Source organism: Hydra vulgaris, chromosome 03, assembly GCF_038396675.1.
Source record: "Hydra vulgaris chromosome 03, alternate assembly HydraT2T_AEP".
Classification (NCBI taxonomy): domain Eukaryota; kingdom Metazoa; phylum Cnidaria; class Hydrozoa; order Anthoathecata; family Hydridae; genus Hydra; species Hydra vulgaris.
In genome coordinates this window covers 18,812,273-18,831,299 of record NC_088922.1, presented here as the reverse complement: position 1 = coordinate 18,831,299, position 19,027 = coordinate 18,812,273, and the positions used below count along the sequence as shown (strand labels likewise).

Genomic DNA, 19,027 nt, shown 5'->3' with positions numbered 1-19,027 from the left:
TATATATATATATATACATTAGGCATACTTAATGAGTATTAAGTGACAAATGATTCAAAGTAACAGTTTATTTGTCTAAAAAAACATTAAATTTTTTTTTAGACATTTACTTTTGTGCTAAAATTAAAAGTCGAAAATTTTATTAAAGAACTACTTTATAAACTATATTGCCGGTAAAAAGTATTTAATTGTTTATAAGTTGACCGATTATGCGACACTATTTATGCGACAGTACAGTATTAAAAAACTAGTAAAATCAGGGGCGTCCATTTTTTTACCGCGTTTCAGAATCAGAGAATAAGAGTTAAGAGTAACTTTTATAAGGATATATTATAGATATTAAAAAAGTTTAACCATGATGTGTACGTTTACTACATTGATAATATTTAATTTTAAAATGTTAAACTTAATGCTTTTTTAATCTGTGAACAAAAGAATAATGAGCCGTATAGGGGAGAACTTGCACCCTTGATCCGTAAGCACCTTTGATCCTATAGCCTTATCTCCTTACTTACATAACTTATTAAAGAGGGCTGATAACCAGCGTGTTATAAATATTGCATCTTCAAAATTAATTGTGTTTTGGTTAGAGAGTAGACCACTATTAAATTTATTTCTAAAGAGTTTGATTTTGACGATAAAAAGTAATTTTTTTACTTTTACAAGAAACCCCACATCTTTAATATTATTTTGAGTTGAATAATTTTGCTTATGTCATTTTGTAACTAAATTATTCACCTCTTGTATGGTTGCTTTTGGTAAGCTATGGAAGCATCTAATATGACAAAAAAAAAGGTGCTAACCCGCCCAGTTTTTTGTAAAAACTGAGCGGGTTAGCACCCTTGATCCTGATGCGTTTATGCACCTTTGATCCTATGATCAAAGGTGCATACACACACACAAACAAAATGTTTAACCAATAAAGTAACATGTACAATATGTCATATTGTTTTTAAATAAATTTTTTTCTTCCAAAATGTAGCCTTAAAAGTAGATTTTATACTATTTTGTGTTTTTTTTGTCCTCCTAATACTCTTATATAATATAATTGTATTCATATATATATATGTATATATATATATATATATATATATATATATATATATATATATATATATATATGTATATATATATATATATATATACATATATATATATATATATATACATATATATATATATACATATATATATATACATATATATATATATATATATATATATATATATATATATATATATATATATATATATATATATATATATATATATATATATATATATATATATATATATATACAAACACACACACACACACAGATATATATATATATATATATATATATATATATATATATATATATATATATATATATATCTGTGTGTATGTGTGTGTGTGTGTGTGTGTGTGTGTGTGTGTGTGTGTGTGTGTGTGTGTTTATTAATAAAGTAGATTCTAATAATTAAAAATCTTTATAAATGTTCTTCCAAAAATTAGGAATATAGCAAAACTATATAAATATTTTTCATTTTTTTACAGTTAAGTATGGTGTATCATGAAAAAAGAAAAACCGATAGACCACCAAGAGGTAAAGTTAATGAAAATGAAATGCGAGCAGCTGTTAATGCAGTTCTTAATGGTTGTACAGTTTATCGTGTATCTAAAGAGAGGGGAATCAATTTAATGACACTTAAGAGATATGTAAGGAAATGTCAATTAAATCCAAGTACAGTCTGCAAACCTAACTTCATTACCATGCAAATCTTTACCAACGAAGAAGAAACATCTTTATCAGACTATCTTTTAAGGGCTTCAAAACTTCACTATGGATTGTCAACCAAAACAACACGAAAACTTGCCTATGAATTTGCAATGACTCTTTCTAAGCGCATTCCTAAATCCTGGAAAATTTTACAAATTGCTGGGAAACAGTGGCTTCGTGGTTTTATGTTACGTAGGAATGAGTTATCTTTACGAAATCCAGAAGCTACTAGTATGGCACGAGCAACTGCTTTTAATCGTTATACAGTCGGAGAATTTTTCACCAATCTAAAAGATGTTCATCTGCGACACAAATTTCAGCCACAAAACATATATAATGTTGATGAGACGGGTCTTACAACCGTTCAAAAACCAGTTAAAGTAATTGCTGAAAAAGGAGATAAACAAGTTGGAAGGATAACTTCAGCAGAAAGAGGGACATTGGTAACAGTTTGTTGTGCAGTTAATGCAATAGGAAACTCAATCCCCCCATTTTTTATTTTTCCAAGAGTTCATTTCAAAGGAAGTATGTTAAATGGTGGTCCACCTGGATGTGTTGGGGTTGCAAACCCATCTGGCTGGATGAATTGTGCAATGTTTTTTGAGTGGATGTAACATTTTATTCAAAATGTGAAATGTTCACCAGCTAATCCAGTGCTTTTACTTCTTGACAACCATGAGAGCCATGTTTCAATTGTGTGTTTAGATTTAGCTAAAAAAAATGGCATAACTATGCTGTCCTTTCCACCACATTGTAGTCACAAGCTGCAGCCATTAGATCGGTCAGTTTATGGGCCTTTGAAACGTTATCACAATACAGCCTGTGATGATTGGGTTGTATCTAATCCAAGACCGATGACCATATATGATATAGCTGCAGTTGTAAGGAAAGCTTATGCACAAGCTTTTACTTTGTCTATTATTTCTGCAGGATTTGCTGTGGCAGGAATTGAACCCTTTAATCCTAACATATTTTCTGATAATGAGTTTTTGGCTTGATATGTAACAGATCGTCCAGAACCTATTACTGCTAACCCATCTCCAGGTATTATTGATCCAGTTTCTGCTATTGTTCATGCCCCAGCTTTTAATCAATCATTGATGTCAAGTCTGTCATCAAGGCCAGCTTGTAGTGTATTGCCAATTCAGCCTATATCTGACCCTGTAAGTCAACTATCCAGTGTTTCTATTAATATCTCTCATCAAGCAAGTCTAGAAAAAATTAGGCCATTTCCGAAAGCTGGATCAAGGAAGTTCATTAAAGGACGTAAGCGTCAGCGTACCCGAATACTCACAGACACCCCTGTTCGAAATGAACTAAATAGGCTTCAGGAAATGAAAAAAAAGTCTCACTCAAAAAAGAAAAAATATGAAAAGCAAAATAAGATCTTCATGACAAGGAAAAGAAAACTTGATCTTGAAAGTAATGAAAAAAAAAACGTTGAGTCTCAGTAAAAAATAACATTTTTTCCATTGATTTTTTCTTTTAAGAAAGATAAATTTGTAGTAAAATTAATAATAACTTTATTGGTATTTATTATAGACATACTTTTGAAGACTTAAAAATAATTCTTACACATTTATGGTATAAGTTTGATCTCAGAACATGTATACACACATAGGATCAAGGGTGCATATAGGTAGGATCATGGGAGCATACTGGTATGCACCCATGATCCCAATTGAGGGTTCTTAGTTTTTATAATTTTAAATCTACTTAAAATATTCTGGTAAAAAAAAGATTATTGAATTATAATAGGGTATAAAATTTGCTATTATGTACTGTTACTTTAGAGATCGAAATGAAAACATATATTCAGTAAATTGGCCTGATAGATTTTTAGGATCATGGCACACTCTCCCCTCCTAATAAATTTTTTCTTTCAAAATTGACTTTTATTTTTCGGGGTACCACCTTAACATTTATGACATTTACTTACAGTCAATACTGTAAACCTTTTGTCAACATTTAATAAACGTACAAACTAATAGGTTTGAAATGTACGCATTAAGTCCCTTAATGTATGAGATTATTTAACATTTATTAAGTTAGTTGCTAAACCTTTTATTCTTTTTTTGATAAACTTCAAATTAATATTTTACCGATTTTGGACAAATCTTAGTTTACTGAATTTTCTATTATATTTAATCATATAACTTACAAAATCATCAACTCAATTGTTTTTTAGGTGCTTGCATTTTTATTTTTTTGCTGATCTTTTTGATGATTCATTAGCCCCATGAGATTCATTAGAAGCGCGGAGTTACTAAAATTCCACACAATGACTTTTAAATGAGCTTGAAAATGGAAATTTAAGGAAATTTTTTTATTACATTTATGTTATTTTTTTATTTGTGTTTATGTATAATATATATTATACATAAATATTATATAGATATATTATTTATTCTGTACTAATTTTAAACGCTTGATAACTTTTTGCCGGATTAGGCAGCCCTATCCAGCAGGGCCGTCTTAAGGCCATCGGGGGCCCTAGGCTAGACTTAATTTGGGGGCCCCCTTTTTCCTTAGTAAAAAAATTAAATCAAATACTAAAATAGGAAACATTTATTAAAGCAATGATAAAATTTACATGTGACGTTTACGTGATTTTTTTCTTGAAAATTCTTCAATAATATCATCAAAATCAATGGTTAAAAGAACATCTGATTCAATTGACATTAACGACAAACAGTTCAATCTTTCTTGCAGCATGGTTGAGCGGAGTTCATTTTTTATAAGTTTTACTTTTGAAAATGATCGCTCGCCAGTGCAATTTGAGACCATCATTGACAGAAAAATTCTAAGGGAAATTTCAATATTTGGAAAAGTTGATTCCAAGTGGTCTCTTTTTAATGTTGAGTAAAATTCTGTAAATGAATGTTCATCTTTTGAAATGTAATGTTTAAATTGCTGGCACTCAAAAAAAAGTTCATTTTCATTTATGTCCTTCTTATAAACTTGTGCTAGGTTTGAACAATGGTCTTTTAGTTCAACATTGGCAATTGTTTGAATGTTTACTAGAAATCCGAAATTGTCATTGATCTTCTCATATGCTGATGTTCTTTTTTCTAAATTTGATGTTAGTGAATCAATAACAGGAAGGTATGTTTCAATTTTGAATTTATAACTTCCCTGAAATTCCAATTCTTCAGCCTCACCATCAAAGAAGGCCATACGTCGGCTTCTTTTTTTTGTTCTTTTTGAAGAATCTCTGTAGTCAGTGTTTGGAAGCAAGATTTTGGCTTTTTCCTGGTAATTCTCAAATTGACTCCTCAAATCTTTAATGAAATGCAACAATGACTTTAGAATCCGAACTGCAACATCCAGGTTTAAATTTTCTTTCTGTAAAATCTTCGATGTTTCATTAAAATGACAAAGAATATCATTCCAGAAAATTGTCAGAAAAACAATCTCAAAAGTGTTCATTTTCGTGATGAGATTTTGAGCATCATTTTGAGTTTCTTTTGACTGACTTATGTCCTTGATCAAAAATTCAAGTGCTTTTTTAATCTCATCATAACTGTCATGCAGACAAGTCACAGCATCTGCACGTGTTGACCATCGAGTTCCAGAAAGCTGTTTGACAATTTTTTTGCCTTTGCCAACAAAAGACAGAAGCACTTGCCAACGATGAGTTGATGCAGAAAAAAAGTTGTAGAGTCATTGAACAAAGTCAAAAAAAATAATTGCTTCTAAACAACATCCAGCTGCACTGTTGCCAACCAGATTTAAAGAATGTCCAGCACAAGGAATAAACAATGCTGATTCACTTTTGTTTTTAATCCTCTTTTGTAGGCCTGAGTACTGTCCTGCCATATTTGATGCATTATCGTATGACTGCCCACGACAGTCAGATATTGAAATTTCATTTTCTTGTAAAAAATTCAAAACCACTGTTTCTAAATGTTCAGCTCCATGCCCGTGAATGGGAACAAATTGCAAAAAACGCTCAACTGGTGCCAAGTCTTTAACATATCGAACTGTAAAAGTTAATTGATCTACATGTGACAAGTCTGGAGTTGAGTCAACGCTGATTGAGTAGTATTTTGCTTTTTTTAATTCAGAAATTATTTCGCTCAAAACTTTATTTCCCATTAGGCATATAGACTCCTCACAAATATTGGCGGAGAGGTATGAAGTATTACCTTTTCCAGAATTTCCATGTTTTTTCATGTGTTCATGTAGGAATGGGTCAAACTGGCTAAGTAACTCAAGAGTTCCTAAATAATTACCATTTTGCTCTGAACCAATGGTTTCCACGAAATGGCAATCCTCTTGATGACAAGAACTTTACAACTGCAACAATTCTTTTCAGCACATTTTGCCAGTACAATTGTTTGTTATGTAACTGTTTTAATAATACAGAGTCAAGCTGGTCACTTTCTCTCTGCCGACTGGAGTAAGTAAGCATATTTTTGTGATGTTCAGAACCATTCTCGTGTCCAGATATACGTTTTAAGGCATTTTTTCAGTCATCAAATCCAGTTGTGGAAAAATTAGAGTGTTTGCTGGAGAATAAGGTACAAGCAAAGCAAAAAACAGAACCTGTTGAAGGTGAGTATAATAGCCATTCACGATTGGCAAATTCGCCAAGAGTCAGAACCAGCACAGGTGCCAGAACCATTGTACTGGTTCTGGCACCTGTGCTGGTTCTGACTCTTGCTCTGGTTCTGGCTCCTGCTCTGGTTCTGGCTCCTGTTCTGGTTCCAGTTCCTGTTGAATTTCTAGAGTTTCATTTGGCAACAAAGCACTATCAATGCTTACGAATTTTGAAGTTGGACAAAGAAATACATCTTCGGACACAACAGGCTTTGACTTTTGTACCAAAAGAAATGATGTCAAAGGAAGATATTTTGAAATGTCTTCTTTTGCTTTAGCGGCTTTTTTCCTCTTTGCAGCACCACTTTGATAAGTCCGATTAGACATGTTAAATGACTTTTTTTCAAAACAGATGTTTTAAGTTGATCACAGCAATTTCAAATTCAATCTAATGGGATATTTTAAGTGCTTGTATTTAACACTTCTTATTGGAAAATTTATGTTTATTTTCGGACGCATGCATGAATTTTTGCTTATCAAGAAAAAAAAAATTCCCTAGGGGGCCCCCAAACTGAATAACTGATACTTTTCTAAAAATAATTAAAAAAAATCTTATCAAGAAAAAAATTATTCCCGAGGGGCCCCCAAACTATGATTTCTTCAGAAAATTTAGAAATATAATTTTTTATTTATATAAATTTGAAAAAAAATCCAGACACATTTTGGGGGCCCCTAAAAATCGGGGGCCCTAGGCTGCAGCCTACCTAGCCTATGCGTTAAGACGGCACTGGTTTTTATTGACGTGTACATTTGTGTATTATTTATATTGTCTTGTATTTTTTTTGTGGTATTGTTGTTAGTTATTTTTATTATTGTTGCTATTACTCAAGTGATTTCTTATTTTTTGTCTCATTATAATATTTAAACACGTCCTTTTGTTTTCTTTTGTTTTTTATCACCCTTCTGATTGTTAAACGTTGTGTTATCTTATTCGTTCATCATATGAGATGATGAGAGTCAAAGTGGTTAAACTCACTTCACTACAACTTTTCAGGGCAGAGCGTTTTATCCCATTAACTGCAAAAAGTCAGGTTTAATGTTAGAGATTTTAAAAATATTGGGTGATGTTAATAAAAGACTGTTTTATTTATTGGAACTGTTTGAGCTGTTAATGTTTTTACAGGTAATAATAAAATTAGGGTTTTGATGAGTTATACCACTTTGACTCTCACCACCTCATATCTCATATCAGCCTATTCACTTTTTCCCTTTTTTGTGTTATTAGTCTTGCTTTTTTTAAACATTTTTTTTGGACCATCTATATTATTACTTTTTGTTGTTTGTTATTTGGTTTATTTGTTTATTTTATAAAGGTATCACTCCAATGGCTAGTTTTTAACTATACAAGTTACACCGAACCTAATTATGTAAGAATAAATTTAGTTTTATGGTTAAATAAATGGATAAAAAAAATAATCAGCAGTCAACTAAACAGTTAACATTCAAAAAAGTTTAGCAATGACTTCTTTACTATAGAGTAATTATGCGAGCTTTTATTGAGAAGTTCATTAAATTAATTGGTTTTTATCGATATTTTATTATGATTTATTTGGTAACAGTTTTATTATAGCATTATTTTATGTTTGATAACGATTTATTCTTTTCAGATCTAAATACAACGAAAATTAAAGAAAAAAATAGGTTAGTTTTTTAGGTCTTACATGGAATGACTTCTCAAAAAAAAAATTAATTGATTCATTTTGATTGTTTTAATTTCCCAAAAAAAAAGTTCGAGTTATCCGAAAAAATTTGCTGAAATGAGACGAAAAAATGGTTCGACTTAACATAGCTCGAGTTATCTGAGGTTCGACCTAACCTGAGATTTAAGTAGTATATAAATATTAATACTAAATATTAATAATATTTTAATTAAACGATTTCAAGAGACCAATTGAAACAGTTCGAGGTAACAAAAGTTGGTGTTCGGCTTACTGGGATTTCATTTTATTGTTTTTTTCTTCTAGCTACATTTAGAAACTAGTCAACATTATAAAATAAAAACTAAAAAAGTGAAAAATAAATAAATAAAACTTAGGGCCACTTAATAACTAAACGCTAAACAGCACCAAAAAATAAAATTTTGCGTAATGAATGGAATAATTTTTATCTTTCTTAACTAGGTTTACTTTTAACTTTTTAGTAACTTTTTGTTTCTTAACTTCTTTTACTTGACGATTTGTTAAAATTTTTTAATATTTTACGGACTTGTAAAATACGATTGTAATGGGGCTCGGTGATAAGGTTAACTGATGCCTTCTTTTTGCTCCAGCCATTTCCTTTTGTCATATTTGTACGTTGTATATATTCTTAACGACGAAATAAATGAAACTACTAATAAAATGATATATGACCCAACCATACATCATCTTATTCCAATTTCATGGTGTTTCAAAAAGCTTAACACAAATATAGTAAAAATCTAGTTATAAAAATGCTATATTTTTAGATCCACAATTTGGATTTTTTGTTTAACCAACTGTAAAACTGTTTGATATCATAGGCGTAGAACGCGTTGGAGCTCGGACCACAATACTTAATCTGGTTCTGAGGCTGAACTCTAGAGCCAGATTACCGAATAGCAGTGCCGTCTTAACGCATAGGCTAGGTAGGCTGCAGCCTAGGGCCCCCGATTTGTAGGGGCCCCCAAAATGTGTCTGGATTTTTTTTCAAATTTATATAAATAAAAAATTATATTTCTAAATTTTCTGAAGAAATCATAGTTTGGGGGCCCCTCGGGAATAATTTTTTTTTTGATAAGATTTTTTTAAATTATTTTTAGAAAAGTATCAGTTTTTCAGTTTGGGGGCCCCCTAGGGAATTTTTTTTTTCTTGATAAGCAAAAATGCATGCATGCGTCCAAAAATAAACATAAATTTTCCGATAAGAAGTGTTAAATACAAGCACTTAAAATATCCCATTAGATTGAATTTGAAATTGCTGTGATCAACTTAAAACATCTGTTTTGAAAAAAAGTCATTTAACATGTCTAATCGGACTTATCAAAGTGGTGCTGCAAAGAGGAAAAAAGCCGCTAAAGCAAAAGAAGACATTTCAAAATATCTTCCTTTGACATCATTTCTTTTGGTACAAAAGTCAAAGCCTGTTGTGTCCGAAGATGTATTTCTTTGTCCAACTTCAAAATTCGTAAGCATTGATAGTGCTTTGTTGCCAAATGAAACTCTAGAAATTCAACAGGAACTGGAACCAGAACAGGAGCCAGAACCAGAGCAGGAGCCAGAACCAGAGCAAGAGTCAGAACCAGCACAGGTGCCAGAACCAGTACAGGAGCCAGAACCAGCACAGGAGCCAGAATCAAATCAAATTAAAACTTATCCAAACGCAACAACAAAAACTACTCAAGAAACTGACCCAGCATTGTGGCATCAGTTATCCCAAGAAGCTCAATCATTTTGGATTTCTAATGGCCCGTCCATGTGCCAGAACAATGATGGGAGCTTCAAAAATTCGGAAAGGTTGAGTTGCGGACAAAAAAGGTACTTATCAAAATCTTGCTTTAGACGTGAACTACACAATGGCAAATTTGTCAATCGTGAATGGCTATTATACTCACCTTCAACAGGTTCTGTTTTTTGCTTTGCTTGTACCTTATTCTCCAGCAAACACTCTAATTTTTCCACAACTGGATTTGATGACTGGAAAAATGCCTTAAAATGTATATCTGGACACGAGAATGGTTCTGAACATCACAAAAATATGCTTACTTACTCCAGTCGGCAGAGAGAAAGTGGCCAGCTTGATTCTGTATTATTAAAACAGTTACATAACAAACAATTGTACTGGCAAAATGTGCTGAAAAGAATTGTTGCAGTTGTAAAGTTCTTGTCATCAAGAGGATTGCCATTTCGTGGAAACCATTGGTTCAGAGCAAAATGGTAATTATTTAGGAACTCTTGAGTTACTTAGCCAGTTTGACCCATTCCTACATGAACACATGAAAAAACATGGAAATTCTGGAAAAGGTAATACTTCATACCTCTCCGCCAATATTTGTGAGGAGTCTATATGCCTAATGGGAAATAAAGTTTTGAGCGAAATAATTTCTGAATTAAAAAAAGCAAAATACTACTCAATCAGCGTTGACTCAACTCCAGACTTGTCACATGTAGATCAATTAACTTTTACAGTTCGATATGTTAAAGACTTGGCACCAGTTGAGCGTTTTTTGCAATTTGTTCCCATTCACGGGCATGGAGCTGAACATTTAGAAACAGTGGTTTTGAATTTTTTACAAGAAAATAAAATTTCAATATCTGACTGTCGTGGGCAGTCATACGATAATGCATCAAATATGGCAGGACAGTACTCAGGCCTACAAAAGAGGATTAAAAACAAAAGTGAATCAGCATTGTTTATTCCTTGTGCTGGACATTCTTTAAATCTGGTTGGCAACAGTGCAGCTGGATGTTGTTTAGAAGCAATTATTTTTTTTGACTTTGTTCAATGACTCTACAACTTTTTTTCTGCATCAACTCATCGTTGGCAAGTGCTTCTGTCTTTTGTTGGCAAAGGCAAAAAAATTGTCAAACAGCTTTCTGGAACTCGATGGTCAACACGTGCAGATGCTGTGACTTGTCTGCATGACAGTTATGATGAGATTAAAAAAGCACTTGAATTTTTGATCAAGGACATAAGTCAGTCAAAAGAAACTCAAAATGATGCTCAAAATCTCATCACGAAAATGAACACTTTTGAGATTGTTTTTCTGACAATTTTCTGGAATGATATTCTTTGTCATTTTAATGAAACATCGAAGATTTTACAGAAAGAAAATTTAAACCTGGATGTTGCAGTTCGGATTCTAAAGTCATTGTTGCATTTCATTAAAGATTTGAGGAGTCAATTTGAGAATTACCAGGAAAAAGCCAAAATCTTGCTTCCAAACACTGACTACAGAGATTCTTCAAAAAGAACAAAAAAAAGAAGCCGACGTATGGCCTTCTTTGATGGTGAGGCTGAAGAATTGGAATTTCAGGGAAGTTATAAATTCAAAATTGAAACATACCTTCCTGTTATTGATTCACTAACATCAAATTTAGAAAAAAGAACATCAGCATATGAGAAGATCAATGACAATTTCGGATTTCTAGTAAACATTCAAACAATTGCCAATGTTGAACTAAAAGACCATTGTTCAAACCTAGCACAAGTTTATAAGAAGGACATAAATGAAAATGAACTTTTTTTTGAGTGCCAGCAATTTAAACATTACATTTCAAAAGATGAACATTCATTTACAGAATTTTACTCAACATTAAAAAGAGACCACTTGGAATCAACTTTTCCAAATATTGAAATTTCCCTTAGAATTTTTCTGTCAATGATGGTCTCAAATTGCACTGGCGAGCGATCATTTTCAAAAGTAAAACTTATAAAAAATGAACTCCGCTCAACCATGCTGCAAGAAAGATTGAACTGTTTGTCGTTAATGTCAATTGAATCAGATGTTCTTTTAACCATTGATTTTGATGATATTATTGAAGAATTTTCAAGAAAAAAATCACGTAAACGTCACATGTAAATTTTATCATTGCTTTAATAAATGTTTCCTATTTTAGTATTTGATTTAATTTTTTTACTAAGGAAAAAGGGGGCCCCCAAATTAAGTCTAGCCTAGGGCCCCCGATGGCCTTAAGACGGCCCTGGTAAACACGATGCACAAAATTACACGGCAGTATTAAAAAAGCATAGAAATTCACGACAATATAAACTATGCAAACAACTTAAATTAAAAAAAACCGAAAAATTGTTTTTTTTTGTTTTCTTATTATTAAGAGATTACGAAATACAAAACGTAATTCCTTTCGTAGAAACATTTTTTGCACTTTTATTAGTATGATGGTGTTTAATGTACATTTAATATTCTTTAATGTTATGCTTTAACATTGAATAAATAAAAATCGTCTTAACTTGAACTAATATCTCATTTCAGCCAATGTTCGACTTAACGGAAATTCACTTTGGCCGAACATTTGTCGGCCAAAGTGAATAAAAGTCGAACCATTTTCCTTGGTCCTTTGGAGGTTCGAGTTTTTACTGTAATATCTTGTCTTAAAGGAGAACGATGCGTTAAATAAGAAATAAATAAAAAGCAATTATTTTATGACAAAAAAACCCCGAAAACTACGCAACTTTCACACTTCGTTAATAACTAAGCGGAAGTTATTTCGTGCTTTTTGGTATAAAAACACGATGGTATTTTGATGGTTTGTTAACGAGCCATTATTAAAATGTCACAGAATGGTTTTGCAAAAATATTTTAACTATATTCAATAAATAATTAAAATATCGTGGTTGTTAAAAACGGTTTTATTGCTATTGATAAATTTAACAACGTCAATTTACTTTTAATAAGCTTCAAATTATGTAAACGCAATATTATTTCAATGCAAAGCTTCCTTATTGTTATATTTTATAATTTTTAAACTTTATTGTCAGACTCAATTTAAAAACGTTATTTAAAAGTTAATTTAAAAAACAGAAGCTAAAAATGCTAATTTGTTTTTCTGTTTTAAATTTTTTATCTTTGGCAATTGCACAAGTAAGTAAATAATTTATGTTTTTAAAGAATAAATATTTTCGCGATTTTTTCTCGCAACAATATTTTTAGGCTTTATTTTATCAAAAACTTTCATATTTTTAATGATAAACATTTTAACCCTTAACTTTTTTTTTTTACATATTATAATGTATAGATAAAAAATATATAAGCAAACATTTTTTTAAATATTTATTTGTATAGTTGTTAGTTATGCGTATTATATACACGTTGTTGTGCAAACTCCAAAATTATTTATGTTTATGCTTATGTTAAATAATAAAATTTTTCAAATAAACGCGGTGATTGGAGCCAAATAACGAAAATGCCCCAAAAAGTTTGCTCCCCCTACCCCTACACGAGGACAATGAGTTATTAACATATTTTTTATCAATTATTCTAAATTTAATTTTAACAACAGGTTTTAAATTTTATCTTATCTTTTAGCGATAAAAAGTCATGACAAAGTGAAGTTTCCACCTTCCTCTGATAGAGGGTGTAAAACTATGTTCAATTTTGTGAAACATCACGATAAAGATTGGGAAAATGATTTTATTCAAAGATGAAAATAGTCAATAATTTATGAAGTTTGACTAGTCTAAATATAAAAAGAAGTTTATCTAAGTAGAAAATAATGTAGTTTAAAAAAAGTAAGAACAAAAAAAGATGAAGACAATGGTGCCACTCATGGTTACCACATTCTCCTAAATTTTTATTAATAGATTTATCACAACATTTATATATAGGCGCAAAAAATTAAAAAAAAATTAAAAAATTAGTTTTACTAAAATTTATTTTATTTAATTATGCAATAGTAGTTGAAAATAAGTTTGATAACAATTTAAAGACTTATTTTAATATGCGAGGTAATTTAAAAACAAATATTGTTTTAAGACATGTAAAAAAGTTTTTTTTTTCATTTTTTTTTCCAACTATTTCTTGCATGTTTTAAAAACAAATTTAATATATCTTTCGTACTCGAGCGAGTACGAAATAGCCACTGGAAATTGGACATGGTCCGGCGCGCATATTTTGAAACCCTATAAAGGCTCAGAATAGGCAGAAAAATGAACAATCTGATTCGCTGATTTTGAAAGAGAGGCATATGCGATTTTGTTGAAAAATCATATTTAAAATCAAAACAAACAGATTTTTGAAATAAATTTCAAAGTAATGATATACTAAGTTTATCAATACAAGTCATGTATTACTATCAACACAGGAAATTCATTTTATTTTATTACTCTTCAGAGTATTTAAAATGTATCAAAATCTATTTGTACAAGAGAACTTTCACTCGTAAGAATTTCAAAATTTCAATAAAGTTTATCTTGGTGATGAAGATTTTATCTATTATTAATTTTAAGAAACGAAAAAAAAAATGTGTTAAAGTAAATTTGAAAAAATCTACAAATATGTTTCTCTTAAAATATGCTCTTAGCCTTAAAGTATTCTCAAATACATAGTTTATATAAGTATGTTGTACGAGACTCATAGTGAAGCACTTTTGCATACAAAGTTTATATGCAGTTTTACCCGACTACTGGTGAAGAACTTTATTTACATATAAACTGATTTACATGTTTATTATAAAGAGTTGAAAATTAGATTTTTTTAAAAAAGAAAATTTTTACTAATTGCAAAACTAGCTTACATGTTCCATTTCAATATATATGAGCTGAGGAGATTTTGTTTTCACGCTTTGTTTCAACCATAGTTTGGAGGAGGCTGAAATATTTTTTTATTACATAACTTTAATAAAACATTGTGTTAAGCCATTAAAAACTTTTAAAAAATTTAAAATTTTTTTGGCTGGCTACATTAATTTATAAAATATTTGAAAATTTGACAAAAGAAGTGAAATTTATGTTTGTCTACAGAACAGTAATTTTTGTACAGTTACATATAAACACTGACATTAAAAGCAAGAAAAAATGTTGAAGTCAAATAAGTTAACCAAATAAAAGTGGATTATGGCATAAATAAAAGTGGATTATGGCAAATGATTGTGGCATTTTTTGTATTGTAGTAATTGAAAAAAAAAGATTTAATAAACTAAACTAAGTGGTTAAAATCAAAAGTTTTAATGAAAAAAGAGTAATAAAAAAAAGAAAATAAAATTATCAAAAAAAAGAACAAAATAATTTGTCGTGCTATAAATATTTTTGCTATTATAAAATGTGTTTTGTATGTATAAACTCTTGAAATATTTCACTTGAATTTGCATGTGTGCAATTTTGAAAGATTTCTAAATGTGTTTCTCACTACTGGTAAAGTACTTAAAATATGCAAAGTATAAGTTTTAAGCTTAGGCAGAGGTTGTTCTAAGCTCGTTACTGCATCTTTATACCAACTTGTTAATTATAAACAGTTTAACATTAAAAATTTTTACAGATGTTTTACCAAACTAGCTTACATGTTCCTTATAAATCTACGAACCCTGAAGAAGTTACTGTTCAACCTAAATTTTGAGAAGGCTGATAAGGCATACATCAATATTTTTCTTTATATATATTATATAGGATGAAAATTGGATATTAATCTAATGGAAATAATTTGAATAATAAATTGGATAATAATCTATTGGAAAATTTAACAAAAAAAGTGATATTTGTTTTTTTACTGAACATTAAAACTTTACTGAGTAATAAAGTCAAAAAATTCAACCAAATAAAGGTGAATTATGGCAATTTTTGTAATAAAAATAACTTCATCAAAATTACCTTTTACATTTGAAGAAGCAAGTTTTCTAAAAAATTATTAATATTACATCAAAATAAAACATGACGCATCTCTGTTTTTATATTATTAAACAAGAGATATTCACAGAAATTAAAAAAAGAACACTTTTTTTTTGGTTTTGGAGAACATTTTTTTTTTTGGTTATACCAAAAATTAAATAATGAAATTATTCATAAAATTTGTAAATATGGAGTACATTTAATTTAAGGTTTTTTTTCTAATTTTTTAAGAGCAGACATATTTTCATTTTCTTTTGGAGTATATAATGTAAAATGAATTATTAGCATTATAAATATATAAAATTTATCAAAGTTTGCTGCTTTATTTAATATTATTTACCATCAGTTGCTATTAAAGGATACACATTTTATATTAATTATAGAATACAATAACGAGTATTTTGTTCAGGTTAAAAGCTATATATCAACAAACATGTATTGAGTTTTGAAATTGAAATAAACAACAACATGAACTTGCATGTTTGCAATCTTTCTTGTTTCTACCTTTTTACACTTAGTTTTTCATAAAGGTGTGGTAAGTTGAGAGTTATTGCTTTTGATAACCAGTTTATTATATCACACTTGAGGACATCAGGTTATAGATTTTTTCTAATAGCTTATTAGGCTACAATGCTTTGTGATCTTTTATTACTATACATTATTAAAGAATATCTAAATTCGCTATTGCTTACAGTTGCTTTTAATTTAAGAGTGTTGCAAATCATCTGGGCTAACTATAACAACCAAGAAGCAATATTATTAAACTTTTTTAGTGTTGTATATAATTTATATATGGGAGTAATATGTGTAAAGTTGTAAAAAGAAATTAGGCTATTTTTTCAAAATACTTTTCTTGCTAAATGATTGGATATATGGGAACTTAATTTGAAAAAATGTATACCAAGTTAATAATAGTCGATTGATATTAGTAGGTAAATTTTAAAACTGTTTTAAAAATCTGAAAATCACGGATGTTTTGAGTTGTTAGGGTTTCTACAAGTATTTGTACTATATTGCACAAAATTAGATAGACTTTTTTAAACTTTTTATTTTTTATACAAAACAGGAAATAAAATTGAACACACAGTTATGTTGTGTATAAATACGTCATTTTATTGAACTAATTCATTTTTTGAAAATTTTTATTTATATAAAACTTAACAATTAGTTATTATTAAATTAAGTTTATATTTTAGTATTTATTTACTTTTTTAGTACATTTTTGAAACGTCAAGTTGTCAAAACATGCAAACTGCATGCAGCAAACCGCGGTCAAGTTACAAAAACAAAATTTTAAGTGTGTAGTCAGGAATAGCGTGCGATAGCGTGTCTTTCCTTTAAGTAAATTTTTTTGTTAGGTTTTGTCAAACATGTCCGCCAAACTAATTATTTATTGGACAAATTGTTTGGAATAAAAAGTTCATTATTTCCAGCCCTGCTCTAAGGTAGTTGGTACAAAGCGCTTAATACACGGGTGGAAATATTTTTTATTTATGTTGATATTCTTTTCTTGTTGCATTTAACGTGTTTTTGGTGTTTTCTAACCACTCATAAAAAGTTTTTTTATATGATGAGCTCGTCAAAATTTCTGGCTTTTCTCCTTTTTTTTTTCTTCTTGTCTTACTTTGATAGTTGGAATTGGTAATATATCAGTAAAAAAAAGCTGTTGAAAGTTTGAAATTGAAACAACGTATTTATTTCATCAACTGAAAAACTAGCAATAGATATTTGAACGCTTGAATTACATTTTGACCCAATTAAAGAATTAGTTGCAGATGATTGTTCAGGATTTATATCTGTTTTTTTATTAAATGTTATGTTTATATTGCTATTTTATAAACATGGATTTTCAAAATAATCTAATTCAAATAATCAAGCGCTCATAGATTTGATTATGGTTTGATCAAGTGACTGGGGCTTATGGGAAGTATGTGGTGGTAGTGATAAAATATGCAAAACATTATTGCTAGCATAACTGAGAAGATCAAGATTTTTGGTGTGTGATTTTTGACCATCAAGAATTAACAAACACTTATTTGTAGTGCTACAATTCGCATGTATTACAAAGTGTCTTATAAAATCCATAAACAGATTTGTCTCTACCCAACCACTTTTAGAAAAGCGTCTAACTGTTCCTGGTGGTGCATCATCAACCAATGAATCTAGCACTTGTTTTCTTTTAAAAATAATCATAGGAGGTATGCAGTGTTCCACACAATTAAAAACTAGTATAACAGTTGTTGTTTGACCTCTCTCACCACTAGTTACTGAAGATACATGTTGGCCTGTAAAAATATAACTATAAAAATATAGACAATACAAAATGAAAATAAATACAAAAAAAAAGAATAAAATAGGTGTTTCACTAAGGCAAATAAAACATGTTCAGCTTTTCACTTATTACCTTTATGACCTATTATTATATTATATTGTACATTACTATATTGTATTACATTATATATATATATATATATATATATATATATATATATATATATATATATATATATATATATATATATATATATATATATATATATATATTTCTTTTAAAGAGTTGTGAACACATGTTAGTCCAGATTCATTGCAGTTGTAGAAGCAATTTGCTTCAAATTGGTTTTGGTAAATAAGCTTTTCCAGATTATCAAAATATCTTTGAACAGTAGCTTTATTTAAACCAAAAATTTATAGATACTGTCTCAGGTTTTCGAATAGACGAAAAGGGTTGTCGTTTTAAAAATCAAACTATAAAATCTCAATCCGCAAGTTTCTTTTCAGTATTAAATGGATGGTTTATTTTATTGCATACAACATAGTCATACACCACTTTTTAAAGTTCATTAATTGATAGACCATAAAAGACTAACTCCATTTCGATTATATACTGAGCTAAATCTTTTTCTTGGGCATCAGATAACACTTTTCTATAAGAACCAAGCAGTTTTTTGTGTAGTTTATCAGCAGGCATTGTTTTTATTGAGTTATTAACTCTTCTGTTTAGAGAATCTTATGGAACCAAATATTCATTAGCAGCTTTATGTAATATGATTGCTTTAATTTTGACAGCTTGGATAACTAACTTCTTATTGCTTTCATCTTAATTTCTATCATTTGTCTTTTGTTTATTATTTCTAACCATCATAAAAAACAAAAAAAATATTTACAAAAATGCTTATAATTTTTCAGGGTATATATCTTAAAATTAAAACAACTGAGTAATGGACTGACTTATCTTTCCCACAAAAACCGTGTGTTAAAAACATAAAATTCTTACCTTACAAATAAAATTTAGTTTTTTTTTTAGGGAATGAATAATAAAGAAATCTTCTTTCTAAAAATAATCAGCACGACACTGGTACTTTGAA

The 19,027-nt window shown here is 29.5% G+C and overlaps 5 protein-coding genes across 5 annotated transcripts in view; 4 read left to right on the top strand and 1 right to left on the bottom strand.

Moving 5' to 3' along the window:
- The first annotated feature begins 467 nt into the window (after positions 1–467).
- On the top strand, positions 468–3,299 carry LOC136077995 (uncharacterized). The gene is made up of 2 exons (XM_065792559.1): positions 468–644; positions 1,541–3,299. The coding sequence occupies exon 2, from the start codon at positions 1,547–1,549 to the stop codon at positions 2,375–2,377; it is 831 nt and encodes a 276-aa protein (XP_065648631.1). The 5' UTR covers positions 468–644; positions 1,541–1,546; the 3' UTR covers positions 2,378–3,299.
- Positions 3,300–4,352: 1,053 nt separating this feature from the next.
- LOC136078527 (zinc finger MYM-type protein 1-like) lies at positions 4,353–5,939 on the bottom strand. Its single transcript, XM_065794304.1, has 2 exons — positions 5,490–5,939; positions 4,353–5,342 (listed from the first exon to the last, which is right to left on the bottom strand). Exons 1-2 carry the CDS (start codon positions 5,937–5,939, stop codon positions 4,353–4,355), a joined length of 1,440 nt encoding a protein of 479 aa, XP_065650376.1.
- Positions 5,940–9,347: 3,408 nt separating this feature from the next.
- On the top strand, positions 9,348–10,262 carry LOC136078526 (zinc finger MYM-type protein 5-like). The gene has a single exon (XM_065794303.1). The coding sequence runs from the start codon at positions 9,348–9,350 to the stop codon at positions 10,260–10,262; it is 915 nt and encodes a 304-aa protein (XP_065650375.1).
- Positions 10,263–10,317: 55 nt separating this feature from the next.
- On the top strand, positions 10,318–11,904 carry LOC136078525 (zinc finger MYM-type protein 1-like). The gene is made up of 2 exons (XM_065794302.1): positions 10,318–10,767; positions 10,915–11,904. Exons 1-2 carry the CDS (start codon positions 10,318–10,320, stop codon positions 11,902–11,904), a joined length of 1,440 nt encoding a protein of 479 aa, XP_065650374.1.
- Positions 11,905–12,726: 822 nt separating this feature from the next.
- LOC101239095 (uncharacterized) overlaps positions 12,727–19,027 on the top strand; it is a 49,898-nt gene continuing 43,597 nt past the window's right edge. The window contains exon 1 of the mRNA XM_065792557.1: positions 12,727–12,924. Within this exon, the coding sequence (XP_065648629.1) occupies positions 12,874–12,924 (51 nt within the window). The 5' untranslated portion in view covers positions 12,727–12,873. The remainder of the gene's footprint in view (positions 12,925–19,027) is intronic.